Source organism: Anomaloglossus baeobatrachus, chromosome 2 (genome assembly GCF_048569485.1).
Source record: "Anomaloglossus baeobatrachus isolate aAnoBae1 chromosome 2, aAnoBae1.hap1, whole genome shotgun sequence".
Classification (NCBI taxonomy): Eukaryota; Metazoa; Chordata; class Amphibia; order Anura; family Aromobatidae; genus Anomaloglossus; species Anomaloglossus baeobatrachus.
In genome coordinates, this window is record NC_134354.1 from 158,606,990 (window position 1) to 158,633,485 (window position 26,496).

Consider the following 26,496-nt stretch of genomic DNA (forward strand, 5'->3'; position numbering starts at 1 on the left):
CCTGAAATCTGTGTTTTAACCCCTACAGCATGCTATTTTCATCCCTGAAATATCTGTTTTAACCCATATAGCATGCGGTCTTCAAATTACCTAGCAAAAACCTGATCACAGATTCCTTTTAAACACATCTGCAGGTGTCCTTCCAGTGCTTCAGCTTCCATCTCATAGATAGTCAGTTTTGCAATATTGTTGCAATACAGCAGAGCTGCAACAAAATGTGTTTGTAAGAAGACAAAGTTCAGTTCTACTACACTGTGATATTTAGATATCTCACACTGATAAGATATTGAATCGCAGTTATCAAAGTATAACTCTATTGAGCGTCCTATGACTTACAGTATATACCCATATAGAAGGCTTAGGGGGATGGATCCTTCTGATAGATTCCCTTTCATATCCTCATAGGCATCTTTGAAGCTCTAAAGTTCAGATCGGGAGATCATGTTTAATAGACATGCCTAAACATCCATCCACATTTGCCTAAATGGGGACAGTGACTTGACTTTGGAATATGTTCTTAGTAAACTAATAAATATTTCTCCTTTATTTTATTCCTGTTATTGTCTAAAAGCAAACTGTATTTTCAGTTCTTGTGCCATAAACTGAATTAAATAACATTTTATAGGGACACTACCTCTAGGACAGTTTCAGACATTTCCTACTTAATTGACAAATTTCCTTAAATAATAGAAACAGACTAAAGTCAGATGAACTTACTGATATTGGATTGATCAGCCAACAGACCAATGTCTATGAGACTTTCTGATTTCCCTGGCAGAGAATGTCACAGAAGAGAAGGGTCCAGCATGTTAGATTTCAATAGGTAATCCTTTTGTTCTTCTAGGAAGTCAGTTGCTGCCAGAGGAATTTGGCAGTGACTTTTTAATAGGGAACACAGGAATGTGCAGCAGGACCAAGATTATCAGTCGAATATTCGTTTGACCGACAGTTAGGCCTAAAGAAACATGGCATGAAAATCGGAGCGAGTGGAATGCGATAAAACATCGCATTCCACTGAGACCAATATTAGCCTATGTGCTAGCACCCATGAGCGATTATTTTCTCAGCCCTAATCGGACTGAGAAAACAGTCGCAGCATACTGCAGGTGTAATGCAATCCTTGTTTCTCTCGCACCCATTCAAGTCTATGGGGTGAGAGAAAATTCGCACTGCACTCGTAGTACACTGATGTACTGCGAGTGCAGAGCGGGAATGGCAATAGCCGGCAACGGAGGAGAGAGGGAGATAAATCCCTCCCTCTTCTCCACAGCGCCGACCCTCCCCTCCGCAGCACCGGCCCACCCCTCCTCAGGGCCAGCCTGCCCCCTGCAGTTGTGATCTGATTGCACCAGCCATCCTCAGTTGCAGTGACAATCACATGACACTCGGCTCCCGCTGTACTGCCAGCATGAGCCAAGTGTCATGTGAGGATTGCAGTGGTCCCCCGTGTGGCCCCGGCCTTATCTTTTGTGTTTGGAGGCATTTACGCACAATTATCATATTAACATCAAATTCTGACATATTTTAAAGTTACCTGATTTTGATTAATCCCTCAAATAGGTCATTACAGGTAATGAAGCACTGTTGTCAACAATATTATCTCCTAAACCTTTATATTTGTAATGTTATGTAGTTTTATTAAAACACTTACCAACTGCCACCTTCCCTAGTTTCCAGCATGGCTGTGGTCATCTTCTAGGTGTCTCAACAGCTCTTCAGCCTTGAATGGCTTCCAGAGAGACTGCTGTGTGGGGTGGTGTAAGCATACAGAGACTCAACATGGCTCCATAGGTTTACATTTTGAAAGTAACTTCCAGTCCACCAATAAATCCCTGGCAAGTCTGAATTGAAGTCACACTAATCAGAAGATTGTGATTGGTAGGCAGTGTATTTTAGCACAACTACTGTTACAGTAATATGCCGGAGGTGTCCTCCTTCTCGGGTCGTAGTTAGGGTGCCTCCTGTCTCTCCGTTGCTGAGACCCATTCTGTGTGTTCTGCTCCACCTCGGCACCGTTCTCAGCGTTTGGCCTAACTCTCCGCTCTGTTACCGGTGGCTGTTCACCTACCAGAGTTTAAGTGTGGAAAGCGGGTGAGTGTGCATGCACGGACTGAGTCTTTTCCTAAGCCTCACTCTTTGGCCACTGCGCATGCGTGTAACGTAGCATCTTCGGACTGGCCGTTGGATGTCAGCTTCCCTGATGACATGGCTTCCCCGGATTGTTCGTTGGATGTCAGCTATGCTGATTGGGTGTGAGCTGAGACTGAATGGTGCTTAAGTTACATATGGAAGCCGGATGGTGCTCAGTCTTTTCTTGCCTTGCGGTGTGAGGTTCTGTTAGGCAGGTCTAATTATAGTGAGCACTCTTTGCTCATTTTGCTACTGAGTAATATTAGTGAGTAACTGCGCTGGGTAAATGAACTGTTGACCTGTACCTCATTATTTGTGGCAGGTGGTACAGCAATGGCGTGCTTAGTGTGACTCTGCTGCATTTGAACTTCCGCTTTTCTAACAGCTCGGTTCTCAACTGTGGCATGGTCACCTTGACCCCACAGTTGTTCATAGTAGAGTGAGTGTGCAAATAACACTGACCGTTTGCACCCTGTTAATTTTTACCGAATTATACTGAAGTCTGTAGTTGTCCGTCCAGCTCCCTGGGCTCTTAGCAGCTATATACATCCATAGCAAAGTGGACCCCATGTTGCGCCTAGATTTGTATTTACCATCCGCTCTCTAAGCCGCTAACCCCGTAGCAACTACACTACATTACAGATAAATGTTGAAAAGCTGAGGGAATATATGTAATGGGTGCTTCAACGAAATTTGTTGGCATGGACAATGATTGTGGAAACTTGATGTGCCTTTTTCTCTGCTGTCCAGAATATAATGAAAAGATAAAGTTTTTATGTATAAAATACCTTCATTGATAAATACCGGTTTACTCCATTCTCCCCAAAACTTGCTTACTCTATGTCTGTGCCGCGCTCTTATTTGTATGTAGTATTTTTTGTCCTTTGCCAAATCAGTAAATATCTGTTCTCCTTTGTCAGTGTCATTTGTTTCCTGAAATATAGAAGAATATTATATAGTTTTATCAATGTATACTTTTTATTGTGCGTGTACAGGATTGCTTTATAGACACAGTGCTCTAAAAAGCTATTACCTCCTTAGTATTGAGCCAAATATTCATTGAGCCTACTATAATAGCATGGCTTGGAGAGCTTGCAGTTCGTTCTTTACTAAATGCTATTGTAGTTCGATCACCTTAGCATTTAAATCGGACCAGTGCAGTGCGAGAAAATCTATCATTGCACTCAGACCAATGTTTGTCAATGAGGAGGAGCAAATCTGCCATTTTTTTTCTCATGCCGATTCGAGGTGAGAAAACAATGGCGGCATGCTGTGATTGGCAGTGTGTCTTGGATCACGCTCACCAATGCACCTCTATGGAAAAAAGAGGAGAGCCAGCACTGCCTGAGAATGGCATGCAACAAATAAAAAGTGTAAATTCACATCATCATTCCAACTGTACTATAATACAGCTCTATGGGTGCACCGGAAACATGACATCCAAATGCAGTCAAATTTACAAAGAGACAGGTAGCGGAGAAGATGGAGACATTAATATTTCCATCTTCTCCTCACCTGTGGTACAATCATCACATCGGATCACAGCAAATGGCACTCGGCTAATGCTAGCACAGTCTGACCCAAGTGTCATTAGCATATAGCATCAGATGCTCTTGCATCAGAGAATAATCTGAGGCTATATGCCAATGTGACCCCGGTCTTATACTATAGAGATGCTGTGGGTCTAAGTAAAAAAAGAGACATAAGATAAACATCAACAAGTGAAGCTTATTATCTGTTCTCCTAAATGAAATCACTCCAAAACTACACATCTCATAAAAACAAGCATCGATGTGTGGTTAAGTCTACAGAAAAAAACGCTATTTAGAATGAGTCCATGAGAAAAAAAATGGGGTTCGAGTGTTAGGGTAAAAAAAATCAATTAAAATGCTTAAAAGTGTAATAAATCAGTAGGGAATAATAGGATGGGATAGATAACATAAACATTTTGCATTACTAAAAATACAATTTTTTAAGCTTTATGTAAATGACACCATCAAGGGCATTTGTCTATTGTTATTGCACAAAGATGCAAGGTATTTAGTTAGTTGCAGTGTGCTGACGCATAGTATGTATGTGATTGATTGGCATTTTCATCATTGTCTTAAGCAGTCTTGAACAGATGTCAATCAATCTCCTCCTGCTCTAGAACAGCAAGTCTTTTAGGATAAAAATGACAAATTTAAAAGTTTAATTTGTTAATTTGCAGTTGGGATTCTTTGGAATATTACATTACGCCACGGGCAGACACACAAAGAATAGGGCCCATGTTCATAAAACAATACATAGGCCCTTTGCAGTCTAATAACTCATCAGAATGCACAATTCCACTGGCTTTGAAAGGAGAAATGGCCCCTTCATCTTTGGGACCTTGTCTTGCCGCACAATTTGCCCCAATGATATGCCCGCCCCTGCATTACCTACATGATGTAGTAAGGAATAGGGATCTGAGTGAACTTACCCGGAATAATACTTTTGATTTGTTCTCTACAACTCTTATTTCATATATAAAATTGTGTTCTTCTTTAGGATTATATGTAGGCGTTATTCCATCTTGGAGGCCAGTGCTCGCCACACTTGCTGGTGGAAGCCATTTTATTATAGTATTCCCATTTTCAGAAAACACTTTAATATGCCTTGGAGGGGTGAGTATTTCTACAAAATATTACAGATTTTGAGTAATTCATGATTCTTTTTGCAGTGTCACATAGAATAATAAAATTCATGCAGTTCAGCAGTTTCATTAGCCTAACAGATTGTTTTGAAATACCTTTATTATAAAAGAATCTTACAGAAAGTTAACTCTGTTTCCAGATTTTTGCTATGGAATCTGAGATCAGAACGATATAGGGGCAGAGACCCTCCTGGGCTACATGCTGTCTTTATTAAAAAATCAGCCTTATCTCTGCTGAAGAAGTATCAGTCTTCTGAATGCTGAGCAATTTATAATCCCGCCCACATCACTGATTGGTAGCTTTCTGTGAACACTCTGCATAGGCTGAAAACTGCCAATCAGTAGTTAGGGAGGGGTTATACAAAGCTCAGGAATTTAGGAAATTATATTGCAGTGGGTTTATTTGTCTCCTAGTAATAATTTCCTGCCGGTAAAACAGTAATTTGATCTTAACTACACAGTGGAGGCCAGTAAGGGACACATCAGTTGAATCAGGGTCTCAGATCCTGTATTTTGCTGCTGTCAGTTTACGTGGCAAAAACCTCGAGAGTTATTTTGTTTAACAGATGACAAGTTAGGTGTTAAATTAGGTTTTTTTATACCATGATTTCCTAGTGCTGAGTCAGTTTAAAACCTGTTATACACAGTAGATTAAAGGCACTCAATCCCACCAATTTCAGTGAGATTGGACTATATATATAGGGACCTCCTGACTTTTCCTTATACTGGGGAAGGGAATCATTTGGCCTGTTTGGAGCTGACATAAGTTGCTGTCAGACTAATCTGATAAAAGAGGACCTGACACAACAAAACTGAACATAAGGACTTTATTATACAGGCAATCCCAAAAAATGTAAACTATAACGTTTTGACCCCTATTATTTAGTCTTCATCAGACACAATAGATTCTTTTGTAGGAATATGCCTTTAATATGGTGATACTGTCAAACTCACCTTGAGACTTATATATAAATTAGATTGCTGTACTGTATAGATGTGATGGCGTGGTATAGCACCTTCTCCTGCATGTAAGATGCTCTGCTGTACCGCGCCATCACATCTATACAGCCCAGCAACCTGATTTATCTATAAATCTCACGGTGATTTTAACAGAAATACCATCTTAGGCCTGCGCCACACATTCGTGCCTCCGGCACGTTTTTGTCATTTTTTACACGTACCGGCGGCACGGAGACACTTTAACCAATGCTACCCTATTGTAGCAGGCACACACACGTAAAACCACACAGAACGTGTGTCCGTGTGCATTTGTACGTGTGTGCGTTTTTGAAAGCGCTGACATGTCCGTTTATTCACCGGCAGCACGGGTGTCACACGGCCCGCACCCGCACCACACGGGTGTAGTGTGGATGCGGTCCCGTGTGACACGCGCCGGAGAAAACACACATGTCATTGAAAAAAAAAAGAAACATTAACTCACCTTCTCCAGCCCTCCTGTCTCTGCCGCTGCTGCCTCTTGCTGCCGACCGCCGCTCATTATTCTCATTGAATATTCACTTCACTGCCTGGCAGCAGCAGCAGCGGGGAGACGGCAGGGATGGAGACCGAGGATCAGCACCACGGACAGCAGCGCGGACATCAGGAAGGACCAGGTGAGTATAATAATTACTGATTCTACGTGTGCTATCGCGGATAGCACACGTAGAACACACGTGTCCCGCACGTACCAGAGACACGTACTTACCTGCACGCAACACGCAGGGAAAATACGTGTCTCTCGGCACGTGCGTGAATTTCACGTGAGTGTGGCAGAGGCCTTAAAGGCATATCCCTACACAAGAATATATTGTGTCTGAAGAAGACCCAAATATAGGGGTCAAAACGTTACATTTTACAATTTTTGGATTGCCGGTATAATATATTTTATTTTGGTGTGCCAAGTTCTCTGGTATCTAATGACCAATTTGAATGTTTCTTGACCACCCATAATTCCAAGTGTTAACCTTATTCCGCCAGAGGAATCTGCTAACTGGTCTGTCTCATATATTTCACATATATATCACATATTTTCAGACACTTACGCAATTAAACATAACAGATCACACTTATCCTGTCTTGGGGTAACCGGTTTTGGTAAAATATGCTAAATACTAATATATTATTTGCATTGCATATTATAAAGATAGTGATGGCAGATTTTTGTGTGTCTCACCTACAGCTTCTGTCCTGAACGTTTTTGAGAAATTGTATAAAGCACTAAAGAATCTAATCCTTATCTTATTCAGAAGACTATCGTCTTTATAGTCGGAATAGACATCTTTCATGGAGCAGCCAATGTTCTTTTGATGTCTCTTGATATAGTTTGTACACAACAACCATTTGAAATTTGACCTGTGCCAATAAAATATGGACAGTAAGGGTTTTTTGCTCAGTTTTTCAGCATTTCATAGAAAATTTAACGTCATTTGTAAATTGTGATACCTCAATGCACAGGAGTAGTTAATGTCATCGGGGGCATCTGTTCTAAAATCCCAGGAGCAATTTAGATTTGTTTTGTCAAATAACACACATGAAACATTGTTGATGTAAACTGAAACAAGAAATATATATCTTTATGAGCACAAGAGAAAAACTGCATTACACAATAAGCTCTAAAACATACTCACGGTTGTGATATATAATGACTCATAATGGCAAATGCGCTTTTTATTTTAGTTTAGAGAATATTGAAAAGTCAAGGAATTACTATACATAAGTAACTTCCACTGGATATATAATTGGGAGTATGAAGAAATTGTAGCTGTTAAGTATTTTATTACCCCATTATATTATATATAACTTTGGCCATACATGTATAGTAAAGTAACACTGATATGGAAATTATTTAAATGGATTTGTCCACTACAGGACAATCCCTTTTCAATGTCTCCAATGTGCTAAATAAAGATAAAAAATATCACATCGGGGACATTAAAAGGGGTTGTCCGGTATTGGAAAAGCCTTTTAAGTCATTTCCTTTTTAAAATGTATACAAGAGATTAGAATTACAAAATTTAGGTAATCTGCACAGCATATAATATAAGGCTATGTGCACACGTTGCTTTTTTATGTGCTTCTTTTCTGCCCATAAAAAGCATGTTTTGGAAGGAAAAAAGCAGCTGAAAAAACGCACATTTTTTATTGCATGTTTTTTCACATGCTTTTTTTTATGTGTTTTTTTACATGGCGATTACGGGGGTCCCTATGCTGGCTGTACCCCAATGATCGCCACTAGGTCTCCAGTTCATGTTACCACTGGGACCCGGCTTTCACTGCCCAGAGTGGTGCCTGCACCGCTCCCAACACTTTAACCCCCTGAATACTGCAATCAATGCAACTGCAGCATTTACAAGGCAGTGAGAGGAATCACCTACCTCTCAATAGTGATCAGGTCACTGTAATGCGTTCACAGGGACCTGAATACTGCTGTGGCAACCCTGGGTCATCACCATGATGACCCAGGTTACTGAGCTACAGAGAGCCTCACACACCATGCTGTGTGCATGGTGTGTGAGGAAAAGTGCTCCCATATAATCCACTGTAGTGTTAAAACACTGCAGGGGATTATAGAAATGAAAAAAAAACCACAGAAGCAATTGACATGCTGCTTTTTTTTGGCAACAAAATCTGCAAGGAGAAAAGAAGCAGCATGTGCACAGTAAGTCAGGATTCTCCTAGGTTTTGCTGGGATGCATTTTCCTCGCTTTTATTCATTAAAATCGGCAAGAAAAAATGCATGAAAAAATGCAACAAAAACGCTACGTGTCCACATAGCCTAAATTGCATTTGAATACCGTAATTGTTTTTGCTTTTTAATAAAGAAAGTGAAGTACTGTTGGTTGTCATTTTTATTGATCCTGAATATAAGGTCTTTAAGAGACATTTCACTGTCAAAGTGCAGAGTGGAATCTTACTGGATTTTCCTTTGCAACCATTTTCAGGGGTGAGGAAGGAATACCATCCTCTGTATTTTGCGACTCGATACTAACAATTATGTTAATTTTGTTATTCTGTAACTAGATGAGTACTGTCTTTATTTTGGTCATCGCTTGCATTCATATTGCTGTCACTCTCTGGGTACGAGAAAGCTTTGTATTATTATACTACTGTTAGGAGGGTCTCCTGTCCTTGGGAGACATGTGACAGATTTGGGATCAAAGGCTCACATTGTACTGTTTTAAATGTATTTGCTTTCTTTTGGTGCTGCAAGGGTTATTGACTCTTTCCTTGCTGGTGGTTCCTTGTCAGTTCAATCTTAGATGCAGTCGGTTTGTGACCACTGCCTTTTCCTTTAAATAGTCACATTTCTACCACCTGATGCCAGTTATAGAATCTCAACATTCTGAACTGAGCGTGGTGGAAGAAGCAAGTCTCTTGAAGTTGCTGAAGTTGAGTCTTCTTCAGCCCTGGTGTTTGGCTGCCATAGTTGGTGTATATCCTTTTTGTTTATGTGCTTCTGTCTGTCTTCCTTCCCTGTGTCTTATTACTGTTGTGGTGAAGTCTAGTGCACTCATCAGCCTTGGCACTATTCAGGATCAGTGAAGGGACAGTTAGGGACTAGGCATGTGAGGCCGACTAATGGGAAGCACTCGTATAGGGAACTTAGGGGAGCTTAGCATTCAGACACAGGTTAGTGTCAGGAGATGACCCATTCCCCTCTATCAATCACTGGTGCCTTCCTCTCCTTTTCCATCCCCATTGTAACTTCTGTTTTGCATCGTGTGCGGGGCATTTTCTTGACCAAGCATGACAATCACCTACTTGTGCTTGATTATGGTAGTTTCACAATAATGTTATCTACCTCGTTATCATGGTCTACATAGCATAACCTCCTTTTTACTTTCTGTGAATGTTTCTCCTTTTATAGCTATTGAAATACAATGAAATATACCATTGATGAGTAGTGATGGGTGTATTTGTAATAACCATTAATAAATATATTTTTGAGTGTATATGATTTTATAGTTTTCAGTTTATATTTGTTATTAAGATACCTGCAATGTGTATTTTTTTATATGCCATGTCTACCAGACAATTGTACCAGTGAGAAGATAAATATAAAAATTCACTGAAAAAAAAGCCTAAAAGAGGTAAATACTCATCTAAACCAGTGTGTTAGAATTTATAGTCATGTCACCAACAGTATGGGTAATTACATGAGGGGACTAATATGAGGCAGCATACAGCCAAACAAAAACAACCAAGAGTAAATGCTAATAAACCTAAAAAAAACAAACCTGAAATATAAACATATAATAAATAAAAGGGGCACGAAAGAGGTCAACAAAGAGGACATAGCAATAAAATGAAACATAAACAGCAGGAGAGAAAATAAAGTAATAATAAAAAAGTACATACATTGAAGTGTAGACAGCAATCAGGGTATAGCACCAGAAATATTAATGTAGATTAATATGCAGCAGATAAATCATACAAGTACGTTAGGTACATTTAAGTATAGGTAAAAGGTAAAACACTGTTATAGGCCTGAAACACACTTCCGTTAAAAACACCCACGTGCCGCGAGACATGTATTTACCCTGCGTGTTGCATGTGGTAAGTACGTGTCTCGGGTACGTGCGGTCCATGTGTGTTCTACGTGTGCTATCCGCGATAGCACACGTAGAACCGGTAATTTGCATACTCACGTGGTCCGCGCTGCTGTCCATGGTGCTGATCTCCAGCCCTGCCGTCTCCCCGCTGCTGCTGCTGCCGGCCGCAGTGAAGTGAATATTAAATAAGCATAATGAGCGGCGGTCGGCAGCAAGTGGCAGCAGCGGCAGAGACAGGAGGGCTAGAGAAGGTGAGTAAATGTTTTTTTTTTTTTCGCTGACACGTGTGTTTTCTCCAGCGCGTGTCACACGGGACCGCATCCACACTACATCCGTGTGGTATGGGTTCGAGCCATGTGACACCCATGCTGCCGGAGAAAACATGGACATGTCAGCGTGTAGAAAAACGCACACACGTACAAACGCACACGGACATACGTTCCGTGTGGTTTTACATGTGTGTGCCTGCTACAATAGGGTAGCATTGCTGAACGTGTCTCTGTGCCGCCGGTACGTGCAAAAAATGGCAAACACTTACCGGCGGCACGGATGTGTGTCGGAGGCCATAAACAGAATAGTTAAAAACACGCTGACGCGTTTCGCTGTGGCTTTTTCCAGGTGTGTATATGTATATATACGCCCTTGGAAAAAGTCACGGCGAAATGCGTCAGGATATTCCCCTGGTAAGGTTTTTCAGCACTTCACTGGGCTCTATACATTTTTTCACTGCATATGGCTGTTTCTTTAATATGTTGTTTATCAGAATGTACTTGTTATAGGTTTATTTATATTCACTGTATTATTATCTGGTTGTCATTTTGTGTCACTATTTTTTTTATAAAGTGTAATTACTACTTATTCTTAGTATTATTCTTTTTTACATCCTGATATCTGCTATTGTATCCTTTGCCGTTGCGGTCTGGACATAAAGAAAGAGGTTGAAAAAAGCCATGGAAAGTCATGACTCCAGCTGAAATTTATCAGTAATTAGACAGCAATTCTGCCACTGAAAAATATCAGCTGGCTCAACTGATTGCCTAAAAAAGGTGTTTAATTACCAAGGTGCCACACAAGAAACATCTCATGATAGGTAAAACCAGTGAGCTGTCACAAGACCTCTGCAACCTAATGGTTGCATAACATACTGATCACATTAGGTACAGAAGAATTTCTAATCTATTGAAGGTTTTGGTAAGCACTGCTGGGGCAATAATCCAGAAGTAGAAAGAACATAATTTCATTAAGAAAACGGCCATGACTAGGTGGTTTCTGCGAGATTTCAAACAGAGAAGGGAAAAGAATTCTCAGAAGAATTGTCCAAGAGTCAAGGACCACCTGTGGAGAGCTACAGAAAGACATGGAATAAGTAGGTACAACTGTTTCAAAGAAAACAGTAAGTAATGCATTCAACCTCCATGGCAGGTATGCACACTCAACATGCAAGACTCTATTGCTAAACAAAACGTATGTTCAAATGCATTTAAAGTTTGCTCAACAACATTTAGACACGACGGTAAAATACTGGGTGAATATAGTCTGGTCAGAAGATATCAAAATTGAACTCTTTGGATGTCATAATACACATCATTTTTGGAGGCCAAAAAGCACTGCATATAATCCCAAAAACATAATACAGATAGTGAAGTTTGGAGGTGGGAACATGATGGTGTGGGCCTATTTTTCCACATACAGATTTGTCAAAATGTATAAATCGTAGAAGCTGAAGGAGGAGATGTGACAGCTTCTACAACCGCTCCAGGGGTGCTGCAGCAGCTGTGTCTATGCTCAAATAGGAGTTGTGGCTTCCATAACTACCTCAGGCGAGCCTCTTCTATCCCTCCAAGACATATCATCTCCCAGATAAGACCTTATTTTCTTTCCTTGCTGAGCCACCGCCTGGTCAGCCTCTGTCCAACTGCTGATGGGTATTTTATCTTTGCTTTATTTCCTTAGCCTTGCTGTTATTCAGGTGTTCCTCACTTTCCTATTTTGTCTCTGTCCTATCACAGCTTGGGTGGAGCCATTTATACTCATCTTGCATCAGCCTTCTTTACTGGCTATATTTCTAGGTAGTTTACAGCTAAGGCGTTCCAGCCCTGCAAATAAGGGATTTGGCCCGCTAGACAAAAACTTTATATCTTACTGCTCTGTGTTTTCTCATTTTCCTTCCCAACACTTTTCTTCTGTCCTCAGTTAGTTTGGTGGGAGATTTTCATCGCTTTCATTTATTATTCTCCTTTTTCCCCCTTGTGTATGTGCTTTTAGTTTCCTCACCTTTGGTTCCTGTCAACCTGTGCACATTTTCCCTTTCTTGGTTAGTTGTGCATATGGACCTTTCCTCTGGTTTCTCACAGGGAACAAGAAACAAATTTATGACCTTTTAGGGAGTCAGGTCCGAGTAGTGGTTTTAACTGTATGACTAAGGATATTCTGATATGTATAGAAACCGGTAGGATGTGGGTGCGGCTGCACTGTTGTAGACTTTATATCTCTCTTTACTCGTGTTTGGGTAAGTATGTGCATAACAACAGGAGGCATCTTGAAGCTGTCATGCCCAACAACGGCTCTTGTACACAGTATTAAAATAAATTTCAGTAAGCTTATTCAATACTTGTTCCCTGTATAATTTACCATTCTCACATATCACTAAATTTATGGACATGTACGGTTTGATTTCTTTGCCTATGTAGATTGGTCGGGTTATAACTGACACCAGGTGAGAAATGTATGTGAATAGCCCTTTTGTAAATATAATTACTTAGACAATTAGGGACACGTTCAATACTTGTTTCACCTGCTATATATATTTTTTTATCTATTACTGTATGTCCTCTCTTGCTGTGTAAGTTGCATTTTAATGCTCTGTCCCCTTTGTTGACCTATTTTGTGGACCTTTTAATACAAATTTATATATATATATATATATATATATATATATATATATATATATATATATATATATATATATATATATTTATTATTTTTAGACTTATTACTTACAAGTATTATTACTTATAAGTATTTTTTCTTTGTTGGTTTATTGTACCAACCAGTACAAAATATTGGGTTGTTTCTGTAACTGATGTAAAGATAGAATGCAAGAATACAACACCCTCATTCCTTCTTTCTAACAATTGCAATATATCTGATGGAAGCTGATGAAGGCTCCCATGCAGACCAAAATCATTATCTGTGACATGTATTTTCTTCATACTTCACTATTCCCGTGGGATCATTGTCTGTGAGTGCCAAATTATTGTCTGTATTTCTAAAGTGATATTGCCACACTTGTAGTATACCCCCAAAGATCTGGCAAAGAAATTTCCATAAAAGAAGAAAGGATGTCCAGCTCTTCAGGCAAAGAAAACCAATGTCTTTATTTTATCATGCAGATGCAGCGAATAACATGACCAGCACTACGCGTTTCAGGTGAAACACTCACCCTTAATCATTATGCTATATCGGGCTGTGGCAGTGCCTGTCCGTGCTCCAGGACAAAACCGGGATTGAGCTTCTACACGGTGAGCTGATACATATATTGGAAAGAAATTTCCATCCCTGTATAATCCAATGTGCTCTTGTGGAGTTGAGCCCATGATTTTCACGACTCCCCAAGGTGAGGGCATGTGTCACGCTGGTTTCTTTCCAGCGATACTCGTCCTCATTTAATTGGATGTTTTTTCCTTTTAGCACGAAGGGTTAATGTTTCTTTTGCAAGTCTGCTTAGAGGCATTCCCTGGTGCTCTAAGTTATTTATTAGGCTGGACCTTTAAAAGGTTCCAGCATCCTTCGAACAGTGCTGGTTATTTACTCTCCACAGTTGATAGAGACAGCCTGTGTGTTTGGTCATGTTATATCCTAGTTTGTGTAGCCTTCTACAAACAAAGTGAAATTTGCCGAAGCAAAGTTATTTTGTTATTTTCCTTTATTTCATTTTTTTTGTGCTGTTCCCTGGAGTTCTCCCGTTGAACAGATAGTGGGTCCCTAGACCAAGGTCCGTGTAGGAGAGAAGGACAGGTCGGAGGGTCATGCCTCACTACCTTCAAGTGTACCCTTGGCTTGAGGGCAAGTCAGGGTTCTCCACCTTACAGGGTCAGAGAAGCCCCTATCCCTGGGTAGCAGTCCATACGTATGACAGCATGTCATTAGTCGTTACTCACAATCCCTACATTTATGACCCCTATACACATTAAGGTCCAGTCACACTAAGCAACTTACCAGCGATCCCAACAACGATAGGGATCGCTGGTAAGTTGCTAGGAGGTTGCTGGTGAGATGTCACAATGCGACGCTCCAGCGATCCCACCAGCAACCTGACCTGGCAGGGATCGCTGGAGCGTGGCTACACGAGTTGCTGGTGTGCTCACCAGCAACCAGTGACCAGTCCCCAGCGCCGCGTGGAAGATGCTGCGCTTGGTAACTAAGGTAAATATCGGGTAACCAACCCGATATTTACCTTGGTTACCAGCGCACGGAGCTACAAGTGCAGAGAACAGGGAGCAGCGCACACTGAGCGCTGGCTGCCTGCTCTCCTAGTTACAGCACACATCGGGTTAATTACCCGATGTGTGCTGCAGCTAAATGTGCACAGAGCAGGGAGCAGCGCACAATGCTTAGCGCTGGCTCCCTGCTCTCCTAGCTACAGCACACATCGGGTTAATTAACCTGATGTGTCCTGCAGCTACATGTGCACAGAGCAGGAGCCGGCACTGACAGTGAGAGCGGCGGAGGCTGGTAACAAAGGTAAATATTGGGTAACCAAGGACAGGGCTTCTTGGTTACCCGATGTTTACTGTGGTTACCAGCCTCCGCAGAAGCCGGCTCCTGCTGCCTGCACATTTAGTTGTTGCTGTCTCGCTGTCACACACAGCGATCTGTGCTTCACAGCGGGACAGCAACAACTAAAAAATGGCCCAGGACATTCAGCAACAACCAACGACCTCACAGCAGGGGCCAGGTTGTTGCTGGATGTCACACACAGCAACATCGCTAGCAACGTCACAAAAGTTGTTCGTTAGCAGCGATGTTGCTAGCGATGTTGCTTAGTGTGACGGGGCCTTTAGATAGCTGTTTCTTGAATGTTTGTTCAGCTGACAACTATAGTATCTCTCCTACCTCTCATACCCAGTTAAATTGAGCACTCCTACATTCTCTATGAGAAAGCTGTAACCAGCCACCTCTGATAGCAGCTTATCTTCAAGGAGAACAAAAATATTGGCTGCTGCTAACCCAATGTGCTAATCCTTCTCTTCTACAACATGATCTTTTGGAAGAGACTCAGGACGTCCCAATATGCATTCGACTATCAAGAAATGCTGCTGATATCATCTGGTTTTGCTCACTTTAGCGTTTTCAGTATGGAGTCCTTTAGAGAGCACCATTTCTTCATCCCTATTTGCGCCATATCTGCATATACTTTGGATTTCAAGTTGATCATGAAGAAGGAAAATGGCATTTTATTAAATTTTCTGCCTGACTGTTTGTGGTCCATGTTATTTTCACATTTATTTTTCATATAAACGGTTATATTCTTGCATAGTCATAAATGAAATCTTGCAACCGGACCCGGCAGGTTAGGGGCCCGGTGGCACCCGCCTAGCAGATAAACAGCGGCTCCTCTCTGTGACAGAGAAGCTGCGCTTTAACTATACAGTACTAGCTCTAATACAAGTGGCCAGCAGCACTGGGTTCTGCCCCTTCCAGCCTCTTCCTACCTGTGACCTCGGGCTGACTCTGCCTGCCTCGTCATCTACTCTTCTACAGGGTGTGGAGACAGTGACTGCTGTGACTGTGAATGCATGTCGGCAGTCGCAGGAGATGAAGACTCAGGTCAGGAGATGAAGAATCAGGTCAGCACTGGAGGCTGCAGACAGTGCGGTCTGAGTGGCAGACAGTGGCCGACACAGTCACAAAGTTTGTGACTTAGGCTACTTTCACTCATCAGTTTTCTGCATTCAGGCACAATCCTTTTTTTTCCTGATCCAAAGGATCCGGCAAAAAATGTAAAACCGTATCCACCGGATCCGGTTTTTAACGGATCCGTTATGCCGGATGCGTAAAAAACCGGATCCGTTGGATCCGTTTTGCATCCGTTTTTGCATCCGTTTTGTCCGTTTTTTTGATGGATCAGTTTTTTTAATTAATTTGGTGCATGCGCAGTATATGAAAATGGATCCGGCAGCCGCATCCTTTTTTTACCGCATTGCGCCGGATCCAGCATCCATAGGCTTTCATTGTAAAACATGCCATATCGCGCCGGATCCGGCGTGATGCGGTTTTTTTGCCGGACAAAAAAACATTGCAAGACACGTTGCCTCCGGCCGCTGCTTTAATTAATTTTGCCGCATCCGGAAAAAAATGGATGCAACGCAAAGCCATCAGGTACAATCCAGTAACAATGCAAATCTATGGGGATAAAACGGATGCGGTACCGGATCCGTTTAACCCGTTTTTTTCCGGATTGTGCCTGATGGAAAAAAACTGATGTGTGAAAGTAGCCTTATTGTGAGGAACAGCCTCTGCCTCCCACTCCCACTAGCTCTAGTCAGTGACCTGATGTCGACCCTTAATTTATGTGATGTGCAGGCAGCCATGTGATGGACAGGGTTAACAGCAAGCAATAATGCTGAAGAGTGCATCTGGCCCTTTTTGCATGTTATCTTTATAACATGTAAAGATTCACCTTCTGCCAGTGCCTGGAACATTTTGGAATCTGGGGGGATGGGGCATAAGGGACTGAGGCTGATCTATAAGTTGGTGGGGGTCACATAGAATGAATGTGAGCAGTGGGGGAAGCATTTGGAGCAGTTTGTTTGTTGATGGCAGCCAGGTCATTTGTGCTAACTATGGCTAAATTACTGTGCATTGCTGTGTGCTAATACACTGTCAAGCTATGTGCACAAGATGGAGATTTGGTGCAGAAATTTCTGCACCAAATCTGCATCTACTGGCAGGAGAATGCTGCAGCAAAAACAAGGTTTTTTTCCACAATTTGATGCATTATATGTATTTTTGCTTGTGGTTTTGTTTTTCATTACTTTTAATGGGGAAAATGCAGCAAAAACACAGAAAGAATTGACATGCTGCAGTTTTTTTTCTACAACCAAATCTGCAAAGAAAAGATCCTGAACGTGTTCACAATACTTAAGGATTCTCATTTACCGTATTTTTCGCTTTGTAAGACGCGCTTTTTTTCCCCTCAAAACTGGCGGTAAAATGGGGGTGCATCTTACAAAACAGATATGGCTTATGAAGGCAATGGTGGTCCGAGCAGGTTCATAGGAGACAGGCTCACAGGACGCGCTCAGGGGTGTCGCGGTGGGCAGCTTGGATCTGCGTGCAGGCGGGCTGCAAGGGTGTCTCAGTGGCTGGTTCATTGAGCTGACTGTCAGCTCAATTGAATCGCCCATGGTTCACAAGATGAAATTCAAGAAAATGGCCGCAGAAGCGGCGCTTGTGCAGATTGACGCGATAGACATCAAGAAAATGGCCGTGGAGTCCTATGTGCGCACGCGCCATGTCCGCAGTCATTTTCTTGAAGTTAATCTCGTCAAACATGGGTGTTTCAATGGAGCCGGCAGTCAGCTCAATGCACCTGCCACTGAGACACCTCCACAGACCACCCACCACCGAGACACCCTGTGTTGTGACACCTCCGCAGACCCCCCACCCGCAGATCAATGGCGGCTGCTGCAACACCCCCGAGCGCATCCTGTGACTCTGCTCCACCACCACCACCCTGGTGAGCCATACCCGTGGGATTCAAATGCACCCGTGGCCACACCCCTTAGCCACAGCATTGCTGACCCTCCTGAGCAGCAGCACCCCTTCCCCCGAGCTCGCAGCATCGCCCTTCCTCCTTTGACCTTCCTGAGTCGCTCCACCACCGTCGTTCCCCCTGGTGAGCATTAAGATTAAAGGGAAGGCGTCACGTTTTTTATTTTTGTATTAATAATAGTGATTATGAAATCAAGTATTTTTAATACAAAATAAAACTCGCTGTTTAGTTTTTTTTTAAATTCTAGATTTACTGAAGCACTGGGGGCTGCCATCTTGGATTTTCTGTGAGTAATGATAGTTACTCACTTCCTTTATGGCAGCCTCCTGTGCATTCATTCTGATGGTCGGACTATCAAATTTATAATTAATACAGGAAAGCTCCCTGCTGTGACCTGGACGCACCCCTTGGGCTGTCCAGATCACAGCAGAGGGAGGAGATTGGCGCCAATTTTGTGCAGCTCACAGCGTATGGTGTATGATGCACTTTCCCCCTGTCACCTGTTCAGACTGTGTGAGTGCTGGCTGCATTATTATACATGGAGGCCTGAGAAGGCTGACTGCATTATTATACATGGAGGCCTGGGAAGGCTGACTGCATTATTATACATGGAGGCCTGGGAAGGCTGACTGCATTATTATACATGGAAGCCTGGGAAGTCTGGCTGCATTATTATACATGGAAGCCTGGGAAGTCTGGCTGCATTATTATACATGGAGGACCTGGGGAGGCTGGCTGTATTATTATACAAGGTGGCCTGGGGAGGCTGACTGCATTATACATGGAGGTGTGTGGGGCTGCATAATATAATATGTAGTTTTATGGAGTTGCGTTATAATACATATAGGACTATGGGGTCTACATTATAATATTTGGAGGACTATGTAGCCTACCTTATACATGGATTATGGGGGTGCATTATAAAACATGGAGCACTATGTAGTGTAGTATAATATATGGAGGACTATGAGGAATTCATTATAATAATTGGAGTGCTATAAGGGCTACTTTATACATGGAGGACTATGGGGGTGCATTATAATATATGGAGGGCTATGTGGTGCAGTATAATATATGGAGGACTATGGGGTGAATTATAATACATGGAGAACTATGGGAAATGCATTATAATACATGGATGACTATGAAGGTGCATTCTAATTCTAATATATGAAGGGTTATGTGGGTCCCTTTATACTATATGGAAGGCTATAGGGCCATTTACACGCTGCGACATCGGTAACGATTTATCGTCGGGGTCACGGTGTTTGTGACGCACATCCGGCGTCGTTAGCGACATCGCAGCATGTGAGACCTATGAGCGACCTTAAACAATCGCAAAAGAGAAAAAAAACGTTTGTCTGTGAGAGGTCGTTCACTTACCATTTATCTTTGTCTGGCCAGTAGCGATGTTGTTTGTCGCTCCTGCAGCAGCACACATCGCTATGTGTGACACCGCAGGAACGAGGAACAACATCGCACCTGCGGCCGCCGGTAATGAGGAAGGAAGGAGGTGGGCGGAATGTTAGTTCTGCTCATCTCCACCCCTCCGCTTCTATTGGGCGGCCGCATAGGAACGTCACTGTGACGCCGAACGAACCGCCCCCTTAGAAAGGAGGCGGTTCGCCAGCAACAGCGGCATCGCTAGGCAGGTAAGTATATGTGACGGGTGTTAACGACGTTGTGCGACACGGGCAGCGATTTGCCCGTGATGCACAACCGACGGGGGTGGGTACACTCGCTAGCGATATCGGTACCGATATTGCAGCGTGTAAAGTACCCTTATGTGGGGGCCATTGTAGTATTTGGAGAACTATATACAAGAGACAAGAGGAAGAAAAGACACAGCACATGAAACCAGGGGCACGCCTATTGTAGTATAAATAATTAAAGAACATCTTTATTCAATACACACAAAAGACAATAAAATAATTTAAAACAAGACATAAAGGACAACACACGAGCGGAGCTTGTCCCCAGATGTAGTCGTGAATATGGTGAACAATAGAGAAAATATGAATAATTATATAGACAATAATAATGAACCCTGTGTACCGGCAGTGTTAAATATCATATATGAACATGATGACATGAGACAACATGCAGTAAAAATGCTATATCATAAGAATATCCCATATAAAGGATCGGCAAATAAGTCAAAGAGCACCATAGATGAGGTATACAAAATAATTGACCTATATAACCAATGTGCCTAAAAAGGGTGCTGTCGTGGCAGGTGTACAAAAGCTCTAAGTAGCACAGAATAAAGCGCGCTTGTTTAGGCCCCCTTCACACGTCCATGAAAAAACACGCACGTGTGTTACGTCCGTTTTTCGGGTCCGTTTTCCGATTTTGTGTCCTTTTTTTGTGTCCATGTGCCATCTGTGTGAATGCCATATGCTAGCCGTGTGTGCGTGTTGGTTGTCTGTTTATACGTGAGAGAAATAACTGACATGTGTATGTGTTGTCTGTGTGAATTTATGCGTGTTTGAGATGCACAATGTCGTAGATACATACCCGCTGACAGCAGACAGAGTCGCGCGTAGAAAATGAACTGGGGTGAACTTCACCTGACTTCATTGTCATACCGCGGCTGTCTGTGTCGCGTCCTGATTAGAGGTCACCCGTGAAGGACTCACCGGTGACCGCTAATCACCAGAGTGTCTGAATAGAGTACCCTTCTTGCATACTCACCATTCCTCGATCACCGGTGCGGCGCTGCACGGCTGTTCTCTAAACTCCGGCGGCTTTTCCTCTTTTGAAAAAGCTGGCCACTCATTAAACAATCTCGTATTCCCTGCTTTCCCCGCCCACGGCGCCTATGAATGGTTGCAGTTAGACACGCCCCCACGCTGATTGACAGCTGTCTCACTGTAACCAATCACAGCCGCCAGGGGGCGGGACTATACTGTGCAGTTAAAAAAATAAATAAATAATTAAAAAAAATGACGTGCGGTCCCCCCCATTTTGATACCAGCCAGGGTAAAGTCACACGGCTGAAGGCTGGTATTGTCAGGATAGAGAGCTCCACGTTATGGGGAGCCCCCCAGCCTAACAATATCAGCCAGCAGCCGCCCAGAATGGCCGCATCCATTAGATGCGACAGTTCTGGAACTCTACCCGCCTCTTCCCGAGTGGTCCTGGTGCATTGGCAATCGGGGTAATAAGGAGTTAATGACAGCCCATAGCTGCCACTAAATCCTAGATTAATCATGTCAGGCGTCTCCCCGAGATACCTTCCATGATTAATCTGTAGGTTACAGTTAAAAACAGACACACCCGAAAAATCCTTTATTAGAAATAAAAAACACTAACAAATTCCCTCGTCAACAATTTATTAACCCCAACAAAGCCCTCCATGTCCGGCATAATCCACGGACCTCCAGCGTCGCATCCAGCTCTGCTGGATTAAGGTGACAGGAGCAGCAGAATACACCGCCTCTCCTGTCAGCTCCACGCAGCAAATGAGGTGAGTAGCGCGATCAGCTGAGCTTTCACTGATCCAGTGGTGGCCACGGTTAACCTCAGTGACAGCTTAGCGGATCGCGCTACTCACCTCATTTGCTGCGTACATACGGAAACGGACCAAACACGCACGTGTTTCACAGTCGTGTGAAGGGGGCCTTAAATAAATAATACACTTACAAAGTGCAATGGCGTCAGAGCATAAATATACCCTAATTGTATCGCGTGTAGCAGGTACCTGCAACAGAGGCAGAGCCAATTGTAACGGTACCTCAGTTATAGATGCTAATACAGCCTGCCTAGATATCCCAAAAAATAGATGGTATGATGGGTATCTGCCTGGACACTATGAGCCAGTAGCAAATGAAACCCGGACAAATGAATGGGTGGCGCCCTGCACTATCCAGGTAGTCACAGATAGCGCCCCGGACAACACCAGTCCCACACCAAGTAACACCAGCCAAACCACATAAACCCTAGTCACCTCCCTCAGAGCTTAATGGACACACCAGGGGGGCGGAGCCAGGCGGTTGGCACACCCACCGAGGAGTTCAGAGGGCCTGAGGCAGGAAACACAAAAACAGTACAGTTCAGTGCAGTGGAGTTGTAGTCAGAGAGTTGAGAGGAGTGGAGTGCAGCAGGCCTGTGGTGACAGGTCTGCAGCGGGAACTTACAGGTGTCAGGGTTGTAGCCCTGGTACCTCGGCTAGGAGGCAACGGTGGCCTTAGCCTGCAGGAGCCGGGAAGACGGCCAGGTGGAACCGTGGTGGACCAGGACAGGGTAGTGGCCTGCCGGTACCGACCCGGGGAACCGACTGGAAACCGGGGCACAGAGGGGGTACTCAGACTCTGAAACGAGGTCCAGAAGCCACTGGACTGAGTTAATTCACTGATTGAGGTCTGGACTATAGGCCCTTACCCAACCAAGTCCCGACTGAAGACAACAGCCCACCGAGGAGGATTGAAAGCCACCGCACAGGCAGAGAGATCCCACGGGCCAGCGTCTGCAGGCAAACGGGCTTTCCCGACACACATACCGCCGGGGAGCGGACTCCCATCGCTGAAGCGAAGGCAATCTACATACACACTACACAGTGCAGGAGAAAGGCAAAGACCACCGAACCGGGTGAAGGACCAGACGCAGCCGGCTGTGCGCACAGACCACCATCAACTTTGTTTACCAGAGACTTGTGTGTGTCAATAACAGTGAGTACCACAGTGCCATCCGGCTGCGCACCGCCCTGCACCGCCCAGCTCCCCCCAAGGGTCCTGGGGACATCATCCCTGCCCACGGAGGAGTTCACATCTTGCTGCATAACCATCCCCCCCGGGTGCCTCGTAACTGCAGCAGTGGTGTCTACACCTTCACCACATCCCGTGGGTGGCGTCACAAACTCAAACACGGCTCTGGCTGTACACCTACCTACCACCCGCCTACGTAGCGTCAGCATCCTTTCAGAGTGAAGTGACCCCGGGTCCGGAGGCGCTCAAGCCACCCACCAACTAGCCCGGATCCGAGCGACTCGGCTGCAGCCGAGCGCGGGTCGGTACAAATGCACCAGTGTTCCTGGATGCACCAGTGTTCCTGGTATTATAATAAGCATCACATGAAAAGTAAGGCTAAATGGTGCATAGCCTCCAATTCAGGTGCTAATGCATCCCATACACATGTACACCGGTATACAGCATGGCCCAATAGCCCACAGCCACAATTAAAGTGCTAAGAAGAAATTGCATGTCCAAATAAATGTATCATAATGACAGACAATAAGGTAAACACAGACAAAGAGGGCAAATCCCAGCAGCCGGTAACTAATACGAAGGGTGCTGGTACAACCTTAAGTATAGGAATGTACAGGTCAGTGAGGTAAAATCATGAACCTGAGAAAAATGCCTAATAGCATCAGACCGCTATGCACAGGATGGCCAGCAAAGAGGAACTCAGGGTACAGACAAAGACACCATATGCACGTGGGAAGGCATGAGATACCGCTCAGAGTGGGCGACCCTTTGCTCCCTTTGGGAACTATATACAAGAGGGGACAAAGATACAAGCATGGGAATGTTTTGTACTGAGGGAAAAAGGCTCTTTCCCTCAGCACCCAGCTTTCCCATGCTCTGCTATAAATCTTCTCTCAGTACCCAGCTTTCCCATGCTCTGATACAGGAAAGCTACATGCTGAGGGAAATATATTTAACAGAGCATGGGGAAGCTGGGTGCCAAGGATAAGATGGATATCAGAACATAGATAAGCAGGGTTTTGATAGAGGGATTTCAGATCATAGGAAACCTGGGTGCTGTGGGTAAGAGCCAAGTGTCAGTGTCATTATCCCATAGCCCGGGTGTCAGTGTCATTATCCCGTACCCTAAGTGTCAGTGTACATGGAGAGGAGGGGGGGGGGGCCCAGGTCTGAACTTTGCACCGGGGCCGATCAAACTCTAGTTACGCCACTGAATCTGGACTTTATGTACTTGCAGACCGCACACATTATTTCGGCACAGAGCAGAGTAGGAGGAGACTTAGATTACTGCAGCCCCTGACTTTGTCCTTGCTGAGAGAGATACAGATATACATTAGGTAAAATAACTTGAATATCTCACAGAACTAGGCAATTACATGCTGCTTATGTGTAGGGGGAACTATAAAGACTATAAACTGCTGTTATTAAAGTAGCCCTGCAACTGATTTAACCAGGCAAACATAATAGAAGCTTACTTATTGGAAATGTTTTTCTTTATTTATATACTGACTATTAAACATTTCTTTACACTGTAAACTAAACATCAATATGTAAGGAGGTTGGCTGGGTGTCCCATTCCTCCCAAAAGACATCAATTGCATTGATGTAATACTGTGCACACATTACATGTACTTAATATATTTGTTTTCTGGGGTAACAAGTGCTTTTTCCCTGTGGGCTGTAGTACTAAGCACTAGCCACAAGAGGTCACTGTCTTCCTTTTTACTCTTATATAGACTCTTATTTTGGAAGGACAAGATTAAAAATACTTAGTCAGCCAGCGAGAGGGATAGAGTGATAGGAGTGATAGAGATCAGGGCGAGTCAGTTCCTGTTTCAAAGTCAGTTAGGTTGTAGTTGGTAAGCCATGAGAGAGTAAGGACACCATCAGAGAAAGAAGAAGAACCTTGTGAGGAGAATTTTGGACCAAGTGACAACCAGGAATCTACAGTAGCGACAGTTCTTCTGAAACAAGCATGTAGGGGTACTCCAGGACTGAGCAAGCTGTAATGAAGTAGTAGTGTGCTGGCTGGACTCTGGGGACAGCCTTGAAGAGAAAGTGAATTTGGCCAAACCAGTGGTACATTTAGTAGGGTGGTAGCTAGCAAGGGCTCCCTTATTTTAGTTTCCATACTATGCAGTTATCCCTGTTGCCATGTTGTCCAACTGTTCCCAGGAAGAACTGTTTTGTTGTCCATAACTGTTGGAGAGATATCTTTATATCGTGTACAAGAATGGCCAGCTTACTTACCCCCTGTGTTTAAGTATGGATATCAGTAAAAACAACTAATGTGGGTTTTCTCATCCTGGGATCCAGAGGAGCTGTCACCACGGAAAGCATAGCTGATCATAGAGGTATCCTCCACCGCTTAACCACAACACACACCCTAAATTATGTATTGTGTCAGGGTGAAAAGAAGCAGATTTCACCCACAGCTACCACCCCGAGCCACATTAAAAATGAGCAGTAAAGAATCGATAATTTCTCCTATACTTCAGATACACAGATGTACTACTCTTATTGCAGTATGTCTTTCATCTAGAGTCTGGTCAACTCTACCATGACACAGGTTTGACTTTTAAAACCAATGGTGATCATATGACAATATCAGCTCTGATAGTAATGTGAGTTTACATACCAGATATTCAAAGTAGTTAGCAGCAGCTATTTAAGATACTTAGCTACACTGCACATGCCTATAGGTGCATTCAGATGTCTATATAAATCAGTCTGAGATCGACTGGCTAACAGGTCTCCAAACCCGAGCATGTCAGCTTATATATTTCTATGAAGCTTTCACACTCAGTTCGGGAGATTCCCCAGGCCAATCCATGCATTTGGGTCCTATCATGGTCTGACTATACTGACATTTGAAGGCACCCTTATAGAGTATATGGAAAGGGTTTACTTTGCTGAGATAACATGTTTAACCATGCCTCCCTTGCCAAATACATGGGTACACTAGCTGTGCTGTTAAAGAGAACGTGTTAGTTTAGATAAAGTTATTAACCTGAAATATTGGATTAATTTGCAGGGTAATAGCATTAAAAAGGAAGATGGTTGCCATACTGGAAGTGAGGCTCCCGGGAGAAAATTAACTTTAGTCTTCCTGGGAGCCATCGGTAAGTGTGCGCAGAGTAGCAACAGTCACTGCGCAATACACAGCGAGCGGTGGCTATAAACACGCCCCAGCAATCTGACTGACAACTTGCTTTGCAGTGCATCAGTACAGAGTAGGCTGTCTGTCAAAGAGTCGGGGCAGGATTACAGCAGCTGCTCACTCTGTACTGAACAGTGACTGTAGCTGCGCCGCACATGCCTGCAAGTTAATAGCATCATCTGATGTGAGAGGTTCCCTTTAAAGAGGACTTGTCACCAAGAAAAATTGTAACAATTTTTGCTCCTATTTTATCTATTCTATTTGCACTGCTCCCCTAAGTATACTGGATTTTTTTCAGGCATGTTATTTCATACTAATTTCTATGATCATTATTAAGTGGATGGTACTGCCAGGCTAATAATGTAAAACAACCTAAATATACACACTAAAAGAATCGTCTGCACCACTCCCCATAGTATTGACCAAAAAAATTAGGAATAAATATGAAGGCCTATATCTTGGGAGCCAAATGTATTTAAAAAAAATAAAAAACTATT

At 43.3% G+C, this 26,496-nt stretch overlaps 1 protein-coding gene across 2 annotated transcripts in view; it reads right to left on the reverse strand.

Moving 5' to 3' along the window:
• LOC142287665 (interleukin-5 receptor subunit alpha-like) overlaps window positions 1-26,496 on the reverse strand; it is a 131,388-nt gene that overhangs the window by 15,795 nt on the left and 89,097 nt on the right. For both annotated transcript variants that reach the window (XM_075333456.1, XM_075333457.1), the window contains exons 5-8: window positions 7,247-7,355; window positions 6,978-7,156; window positions 4,592-4,785; window positions 2,919-3,063 (exon numbers count right to left, since the gene is read on the reverse strand). In XM_075333456.1, coding sequence (XP_075189571.1) covers window positions 2,919-3,063; window positions 4,592-4,785; window positions 6,978-7,156; window positions 7,247-7,355 — 627 coding nt within the window. The remainder of the gene's footprint in view (window positions 1-2,918; window positions 3,064-4,591; window positions 4,786-6,977; window positions 7,157-7,246; window positions 7,356-26,496) is intronic.